Here is a 10,080-nt window from a genome sequence, read left to right as displayed (position 1 = left end):
CTCTATGCATCCCTATGAGTAGTTGCTATCAATCTTGTGAAGTTTTGTTGACAAATTTTTGCCACCTGAAAAAGTTCAGAAAATTGTACACGAATATGATGAACCTCTTTGGCAGGAGTTCTTCGATGAGGAGATCCTCGGAGGCATCTTCTAGTGATAGCTCTGTTCGTCGGTCTTATGTTGAACCAAGTGAAATTTCCATACAAGATGCCGCCACCGGAACATGCCTATGGCCATGCGACGATTATATGGTGAGTGTGGGTATTAAGGTGGAATTTGAGAAATATGTTCACAATGCCGATCTCGGTCCCTACATTTCAGATAAGTGCAATCAACACCACACTCTCACTGAATCATTTTTCAAAGGATTTAAATTCCATCCCCGTGAGTCTAGGGTGTCATTTAAACTATATGAAAATTCATTTACCATATCTTTAGAGAGATTTGCTCACCACTGCAAAATCCCATTCCGGGGTTCGCTTGACGAACCACCAAGATATGAGTTCCAAACATTTTTAACTAGTCTTTGCTATGGTGAAACTAGGGGAGTGACGCAAGGTAGAATAAAGAGCATTCATTTTCCCGCAATTCAGTACTTCGCATTATTTAATGGAAAATGTATTGTAGGCAAACAAGATTGTAGTACACTTTGTGCTCCCGACTTGAGCCTCATACGCACCGCTCTCACCGGTGATAGAAGTTACAATCTTGGAGTGATTGTTGCACGCAGGTTACAACACAATGCTAATAATGGCTATTTCTATGGTGGAATTTATGCCACACGCTTAGCCAGAGAGCTGGGTGTTTCACCTTTGCCCTATGAACCTATTTTACCCACGCAGTATTTAGACTTTGAAGCTATGAAACGTCATAAGATCCTTAGAGGTGATCCCCATAATTTCACATATAAATTGTTGTTTAATCAAGACTCCGTTGTACACACATATTTGCCTGTGCCTCCTCTCTTGGATTTTCACAGTAGGGGAAGATATTTTGTTCTTGAGAGCGAGGCCCGAGCTCATAACGCTGTGGTTGTAGCCGCACAGCAGGATGAGGCATCCGCACCACGAGCCTCTGTGAGCTATCACTCTGACCAATATGCAGGCTACTGACTGATAACCAAGTTAGGCCAAAATCCTATGCTTGCGGTACGTATTTCCACCGACATTTCATTCATGTTCACACATTTCATTCCAGTTGTCGGTGTCCGCACTTTTTCATTCTATTATCCATGCTAAATTTATTTTCCCGCTTTCTTCTTGTGTGTTTGAAAAACTTTGAGAAAATCCAAAAATATATTTCCTGCTTCTTTTTTATTTTTCTTCCTATTTTAAATCGTTGTAGTACTAAAAAGAAAACCCAAAAAGATTTCTTTGTTCTTCTTTTGCTTATTGGGAGCTTTCCCGTGTAAATAGGTTTTCTCGTTTTTGCTTTTCCCTTTTATTTGCTTGTTCAAGAAAACCAAAAACTCCAAAAATATTTTAGTGTGTTTCTCTCAATTTCTTTTCTTCTTATTGAATCATACCAAGGAGAAGACCACGATGAAAATGTTGAGTGGCTCTCATTTGCATAATTGTTAAATTAATAAAGAGCCCATTTTACCGTGTCTTCTCCTGTTGAATAAAATGTTTGCAGATTCCATCTTAGTCCATGGCACTCTTGCACTATTATTATTTTCATATCGTTTGGTCATGCAAGTGAAAGGCAATAATGACGATATTCGGTGAACTGGCCGTGGCAGAGAGAAATGGGTATGAACTCGACTTGTTCCGTTTTTTGTAAATATGTTTAACCTAGTATCCATGATTTAGCTCATAATGATTAAACATGTTTGCAATGACAATTAGAGATTATAGTCCTGCATGCCATGCATAAGTAGCTAGGAGTGGATAATGATTTATCTTGGATGTTAACATTGTGTTAAAATGATTGTGATGTAGTATGATGATATGGTATCCTCCTCTGAATGTTTGAGTGGCTTGACTTGGCACATGTTCATGCATGTAGTTGAATCAAAACCAACATAGCCTCTATGATATTTATGTTCATGGTGTTCATATCCTACTCATGCTAGTGTCCAATGTTACTTATGCATAATGCATGTTCATAACCGTTGTTGCTCTCTAGCTGGCCGCTTCTCAACCTATTTGCTAGCCTTCGCCTGTACTAAGTGGGAATTCTGCTTGTACGTCCAAAACCTTAAACCCAAGTTATTCCAAAAGAGTCCACCATACCTACCTATATGCGGTATTACCCTGCCGTCCTAAGTAAATTTGCATGTGCCACCTCTAAAAACTTCAAATAAATTTCCTTTTTGTGTGGCTAGATTATTCATAGAACGACAGGAGGTGGTCGGTATCTTCCATGCTAAGCGGGTTATTCTCAGGTTGAGTGTTTATTAACTCGCCATTGCATGAGAAAGGGGGCGGTAATAGGGATGCCCAGTCCCAAACTGCAAAAATAATTGAGCTTACAAATAATCAAACAAAAACTCCTACAGAGTAATAACATTTACTTTATCGCTGGGAACCGCCACTAATGTGTTTAGCATGGAAGATATTGATAAATGATGGTCGCGAATTAAACAAGAAGGGTGCATTTATCAAAATATCATTTACCTCTGTTTTAAAAACTTGAGCTCTAGCACCGCTGCAAATCACCGCTTCCCTCTGCGAAGGGACTATCTATTTACTTTTATGTTGTGTCATCACCTTCTAAAATAAGCGCTAGAACCTGAGAGCACTGCTGTCATGCTTATGCATTATGTGTAGCTAATTTTGGGCGCATCATGACTGGATCTTTTCTACCATGAATTACAATGTTTAGTTGTTGTTTGAACTTTGGAGGTGCTCTGCATTTATGTTTTGCAGTCTCAGAAAGGGCTAGCGAGATACCACTATTGTCATATTATATCATGGTTGTTTTGATAACGTGTTGCTATTTGAAATATCTTATTATTGCTCGCTAGCTGATTATGTCATTGATATGAGTTAATATAATTTTTAAGAGTTATTGTCGGCATGGTTAGTTATAATATTGGCTGAAAACCTGGGTGGTGTTTAAGCTTATTTATGCAAACGAGAGCAAAAGAGTTTGTAAAAGTTTTTCTTTTTCACTTTCAGATTATCAACTGAATTGCTTGAGGACAAGCAAAGGTTTAAGCTTGGCGGAGTTGATACGTCTCCGTCGTATCTACTTTTCCTAACGCTTTTCCTCTTGTTTTGGACTCTAATTTGCATGATTTGAATGAAACTAACCCGGACTGACGCTGTTTTCAGCAGAACTACCATCGTGTTGTTTTTTGTGCAGAAATAAAAGTTCTGAGAATGGAACGATACTTTACGAGGATTTTTTATACAATAAAAGAGAATTTCTAGAGCCAAGAACCACCGGAGGGGGGCACCTGGGTGGGCACAACCCACCAGGGCGCGCCCCCTCCAAGCGTGCCCAGGTGGGTTGTCCCCACCTGGTGGCCCCGCAGACCCTTAAACCGACGCTATAAAATCCTATTTTTCCTTAAAAAATCAGGGAGAAAGAATTATTGCATTCCACGAGACGGAGCCACCGCTATATCCTGCTCTTCATCGGGAGGCCTGATCTTCAGTCCGTTTGGGACTCCGGAGAGGGGGGTCTTCGATCTTCGTCATCACCAACCCTTCTCCATCGCCAATTCCATGATGCTCCCCACCGAGAGTGAGTAATTCCTTCGTAGGCTCGTTGGTCGGTGAGGAGTTGGATGAGAGTCATCAAGTAATCGTGTTAGTTTTCTTAGGGCTTGATCCCTAGTATCTACTATGTTTTGAGATTGATGTTACTATAACTTTTCCATGCTTAATGCTTGTCACTTTGGGCCCGGGTGCCCTGATTTCAGATCTGAGCCGTTTATATTATCACCATTATATCTATGTTCTAGATCCGATATTGCAAGTTATAGTCACCTAGTACGTGTTATGATCCGTCAACCCAAGAGTGACAATAGTTGGGACCACTCCCGGTGATGACCGTAGTTTGAGGAGTTCATGTATTCACCGTGTGTTAATGCTTTGTTCCGGTTCTCTATTAAAAGGAGGCCTTAATATCCCTTAGTTTCCAATAGGACCCTGCTGCCACGGGAGGGTAGGACAAAAGATGTCATGCAAGTTCTTTCCATAAGCACGTATGACTATTTATGGAATACATGCCTATATTATATTTATGAACTGGAGCTAGTGCCGTATCGCCCTAGGTTATGACAGTCACATGATGAATATCATCCAACAAATCACTGATCCAATGCCTACGATTTTCCTACATATTGTTCTTGCTAAGTTACTACTGCTACTGTTACTATTGCACTTGCTACAAAATCACTACTATCATTGTTACCGTTACTATTACTGCTACTACTATTATCAAAACTATCATACTACTTTGTTAGTGATCACTTTGCTGCAGATAATTAATCTCCAGGTGTGGTTGAATTTACAACTCAGCTGCTAATACGTACAAATATTCTTTGGCTCCCCTTGTGTCAAATCTATAAAGTTGGATTGAATACTCTACCCTCGAAAACTGTTGCGATCCCCTATACTTGTGGGTTATCACGTATGAATAAACCCCATCTTTATTCTTAATAGCAACGATATAATATGTGTCATGCCCCTTTCTGTCACTGGGATTGAGCACCACAAGATCGAACCCATTACAAAGCACCTCAACCATTGCAAGATAAATAAATCTAGTTGACCAAACCAAATCAATAGATCGGAGAGAAATACGAAGCTATAAAAATCATGCATAAAAGAGTTCAGAGAAAACTCAAATAATATTCATGGATAGATCTGATCATAAACTCACAATTCATCGGATCCCAACAAACACACCGCAAAATGTCATTACACCAAATAGATCTCCAAGAACATCAAGGGAACATTGTATTGAAGATCAAAGAGAGTGAAGAAGCCATATAGCTACTAACTATGGACCCATAGGTCTGTGGTAAACTACTCACGCATCATTGAAAGGGCATCAAGGTTGATGTAGAGTCCCTCCATGATCAATTCCCCCTCCAGCAGAGTACCGAAGAAGGCCTCCAGATAGGATCTCATGGGAACAAAAACTTGCGTCGGCGAAAAACGTATTTCGAGTGGCTCTCTGATGTCAGGGGAATATTTGAGAATTTATAGAGGCGGAATTAGGATTGGAGGTGCCACGAGGGGCCCACAAGCCTTGGGGGCGGCCCTGGGGCGTGCCTCTCGAGGTTGTCGCTCCTCGTGTCTCATCTGGCCTTCTCTCGAACCTTCTAGGCTCTCTTCTGGTCCAGAAAAAATTAATCCAAAGTTTTCTCTTCGTTTGTACTTTGTTTGATATTGATTTCCTGAAAAGAAAAAACAGGCAAAAAACAGCAAATGGCACTGGGCACTAAGTTAATAGGTTAGTCCCAAAAAATGATATATAATTGCATATAATGGCATATAAAACATCCAAGATTGATACTAAATATCATGGAACAATCAAAAATTATAGATACATTGGAGACGTATCAGGGCACGACCAGGCACCACATTACTCTCATTGATACATCCGCATAGCTTTGTGCCCTGAATAAAACATATATCACACACCACTCACGAAGAAATGACACATGTTCATGTTTCAAAAGAGAGACAAAAGAGAGACATACTACTCGGTCATGCAGAGGGCCATCATCTAATTGCGCTCCGATGGTCTCCCTGATAGAGTTGTTGAATGCACCATCAACAACCTCACTTGGCATTAGGTCCAAGCAATCGGCACGAGTCCAAGCACCCTTGTGGATAACTCTGTACTCTTTGGGAAGCCACTCCAAATGCCTTAAATATGCCCCCTCATCGTTGTCGGCTGTGTAATCATTTTCAAATCGAGCATTCCTCTGAGCATTCCACATGTCCACCCACGTAAGGTGGTGATCCTCCCAGTTCATGACACTCTTGTTGTTTTGCTGGCTCGTCCTACAAAGCATCAGAAGAATACATCAGTTTCATTTTTTATGTTGAAACTGATGGAGAGCCAAATCTGTAGGGCCCAAACCAAATCACCTAGACAAGATTTTGGCTTACTCCTCATACATGCTCCGTCCAACTGCACATTTGTACACACGTTAAACGATCGCACACAAACATCTATTTCATATAATGAAAATGCGTCATAGTAAGCATTACCTGACATTACAAGAAGGCTAGTGCTGCCGACCCCCCAACTCCACTTAACATCCCAGTCACGAAGAGGGGCCAAGAACATCCATGAGGCTGTGTCCCCCGTGCCATCTGAAAACACCACTTGGGTCAAAAGATTCCATAAGTAAGCCCTGGTGTACCTCTCCACAACAGCCGGATTAGCATCCTCTGGGCACTCGTAAAAATGTTCTCGTAGCCACGAGAACAACACACCGGATGGCCTAGGATCCTTCTTTGTTTCATGAATCCACGGGGCAGGTTCAACACCAACCAATCTTGCAACCTATTGTCGCCACCCCTCAGACTTCACCTTCCAGTAAGAGCCCTACCCTTGATCGGAAGCCTGGAGATCATCGTAATATCCTCCAAAATGACAGTCATCTCACCAAGAGCAAGGTGAAAGGAGTGCGTCTTCGGCCTTCAACGGTCCGTAAGGGTGGTAATGGCCGTCGAGTTCAGCCATGATGGTGTGCCATTAAAGTTGAGCACAAACTGAAGAAGATCCATTATTCTAAAATAAGGCTCGTAGCGATGGTCATATTTCACAGATTCACGTGGGTTGTGGCCCCTTAACTGAAGTATTGGAGGAACCTAAAAAAACAAACGCACAATTTTGATACTTCTCTCAACTTGTCACAATATGGAAATCAAACAATGTAGATACATAATTACCTCCCCTCTTTCCACTAGCACAACACGATGCTTCTTCTCGTAATAATCATCAAGGCCAGGATATGTATCCGGCTCAAACATCCTACAAATTAAGGTGAATGGATTTGTTATGACATATGCTTAAAATTATGACCACATTGCATACAAAATCGTTTGAGAAACTACTACAAATCCACAACCACATTACCAACACCAATTCTTTTCAACCAAGTTTATCCCAAAGAATGTATTACAACTAATTATGAACATATAATCTTAGGATTCTACATAATCCAAAATAATGGTCTATCTCTAAATCCAATACTACACAAGTTCACTAAGAATACTTCAACACAAATAGTATATCTTCTTTCTAAACATAACCTAACTCAAATATTTATCAAACAAATCACAAACAACTCATCTTAGGGTTCCAGCATGTTTGAAAAAATGCATCTACAATACTCAATCTTGACTGAAAAAATGGAGGATTAGGAGGAGAATACCTCAAGCAACTCGGGGATGGTTCGATCTACTCGTTTGATGGACAAAATAGAGGATTTGGAAGGGATTTGGTGAAGGAGAAAGGAGCAGTCTTCTCTGGCGGCTAAGGAAGAACTGCCCGACCCGGGGCTGCGAGTGGGGTGGGTCCCACCCATGGCCCCGCGCGCATTAGTTAATCCAGGCCAGCAACCCCATGGTCTCTGGCATTTCAGCCTCAGCAACGCCATGGCTCATGGCGTTTCAGGCCTGCCACGTCAGCGAGCAACACTCGCCCGGGCAGACCGTGGACCAGGGCTGGAACGCGTTCTTGCTCGGCGTGTCCCTGTGGCGCGGAAACGCTCCATGGCTTGGCGTTTCTATGTCGGGCAGAAACGTCGTGGGTTGTGGCGTTGCTAAAAGAGTTAGATCGTGAAATACTTTCCTGTCGAGTTCAGTTTGCGACAAAGATCGCTGACAAGGCCAGAACAGTGATTTCGGCCGGCTGCTGTCTGCTCTACCTGTGTCGCTCCGCATAGTTTTTCAGTTCGTTTTCCATAGTTGGACCAACTAAATCTAATGGTGTGATTTCTGCGATATGTTTAAAAGTACGGGAGAATAAGAAAAATAAGCACCCACGCGTGAGGTGTAGTGAAGGCACCACTGCCAGTCAATCCCGACTGGATGGCCACGTACTACCCAAAGCAAAAGTTACCATGTGATAGTACCAGTACCACCCAAAGCAAAAAAGTAACAAAAGTAACATCACATGTCACGCAGACACGAAACAGGCTTTCGCCCTAGGCCGGCCACTGGCTACGAGAGAACCAACGCGAGGAAACATTTTCTCATGCAACGTCGAGCTCGGTCCCAGTCGACAGTCGACACGGCTCACAGTGCCACACCGGCGTCTCTGCCTCGTCGTGGTAACAATGATTGGTGTAGTTTTTTAACCACAGCTAGTACTACGTGACTAGGTAGCGAATATCAGACGCGGCTACAATCCCGAACCATCCTCCCAAAGCCCTAATGAAGTTTCTCCGCCTATAAATACCCCCGCAAACCTGAGCCATAAACCTCACCCAAAGCAGTGCCAGCCTCTCTTCTTCCTCGACTCCCTGGTCATAGCACCACACAGCTAGCTAGCTAACAATGGCGGCCTCGAAGCCCCTCGCCCTCCTGCTGCTCGTGGCTCTGTCCGCAACGGCCATGTCTGCCGCCGGTCAAGGCTGCGGCGGCCACAAGGTGACGGTGCAGAACCTGTGCGGCCACGACCTGAACCTGGGTATCGCGGCGGTGGCGGACAGCAAGGTCCTCTTCCCCAACGGCTGGCTGCTCCCCAACGGGAAGCACGAGTCGTTCGACGTGTGCTCGTGGTCCGGGAGCGTGTCGGCGCAGGGCGCCGCCGTGGCCAAGTTCCACCTGGGCCACGACGGCGGGGCGTACTACGAGGTGAGCACCGACCAGGCCAACATGCCCATCCGCGTCTCCGTCACCCCGCACGGGAGCCCGCTGCAGGGGCACTGCCCCACCGCCGGATGCAACAGCGGCAACCACTGCTTCGAGCACTCCGTCCCCGGCGGCAACTGCCACGGCGTCACCGAGATCAAGATCGTCTACTACAACCCATAGATCGATCCATCCATCGCCCGTCTAGCTAGCTGCCGCACCTGCTTAGTAGTGTTGAATAATGTTGCAGCTGTTTCAGGTTAATCTGTTGTGTGTTCCAACGAGGTGCCAGTAGATTGTACCGTCGTCAGTCGTGTGTACTAGTGTCGGATTTGCAGTTTAACTAGCTGTGTTTGCATGGATGTAGTATGAGCTTAGCTCAAATGCAAATGTTTGCGTGTCGTGATTTGTTGGTCCGACATATAAGTACCGATCTTATTTCTACGCGCCTAAATTAAGTACTAGCTGGATTTGCTTTGTTGCTTGTGTTGTGTTCGGCAGTTTGAGCTGGATTTGGGAGAATGCACTTCCTGAATATGAACCCGCTTGTTAAAAATGCATTTTAAATGGTTTTAAATTGTTAAAAAAAATTCAAAACAATATTTCATGTGTACATGTTCGCACTATATGTGCGCGGCACAAAGTATTATGAAAAAACGCCTTTTTTATTTTGTCTCCGTAAAAAAGAAAAACCTCAGTGCTTCTAAATAGTGATTCATGACACATTTGTTTTGCACATGCCAAAGAAGAAGCTATTTTCCCGCAAAACTTTTGTGCATACATGAACGTGGAGATGTATGCTTGCAACTTTTTTTCAGATTTTTTTCGCATTTAGAAATGTGTTTTCAAAGTGGGTTCATATGTATCCGGATTCCTCCATGTATTTTCCTGGATTTGACCCATAGGACAGTACGTAGATCCTATGTATTGGACATATATTTCGCGAGGCCTATATGTCGTGAAATCACTATTTAAGAGGTACCCCTTACAAAGGTCACCCAACTTTCTGTGATGTGTGTCACTTGTGGCAACATGAGTGTTTTTTTCCTTTTTGTAGATTCGTTTATTCAAAATATTTTATCTTTAGAATCGTGCGACCGAATTCCGAACCGTTTCACCGTTGGATTTCTTGCATCAAGATCTTCGAAACTAGATCACATGTTAATCGCTTTCACAATTTTTTTCAAAAAAATCAAAAACAAAAAAAATCACATAAACAAAAATCAAAATCTAAGAAATTCAGTAACCAAAAACACCGATAACAAAACAACGGAAGAAAATACCAGAGCCTAGAAGCACGGTTGCG

At 43.0% G+C, this 10,080-nt stretch overlaps 1 protein-coding gene across 1 annotated transcript; it reads left to right on the top strand.

Moving 5' to 3' along the window:
• The first annotated feature begins 8,391 nt into the window (after positions 1-8,391).
• LOC123110697 (uncharacterized) lies at positions 8,392-9,252 on the top strand. The gene has a single exon (XM_044531287.1). It carries the CDS (start codon positions 8,478-8,480, stop codon positions 8,955-8,957), a length of 480 nt encoding a protein of 159 aa, XP_044387222.1. The 5' UTR covers positions 8,392-8,477; the 3' UTR covers positions 8,958-9,252.
• Positions 9,253-10,080: the final 828 nt, after the last annotated feature.

This window comes from Triticum aestivum, chromosome 5B (assembly GCF_018294505.1).
Source record: "Triticum aestivum cultivar Chinese Spring chromosome 5B, IWGSC CS RefSeq v2.1, whole genome shotgun sequence".
Classification (NCBI taxonomy): Eukaryota; Viridiplantae; Streptophyta; class Magnoliopsida; order Poales; family Poaceae; genus Triticum; species Triticum aestivum.
This window is presented reverse-complemented; position numbering and strand designations above follow the sequence as displayed.

Coding starts and splice junctions, on each gene's coding strand:
- LOC123110697 (XM_044531287.1), top strand. CDS start 8,478: ATGGCGGCCTCGAAGCCCCTCGCCCTCCTGCTGCTCGTGGCTCTGTCC.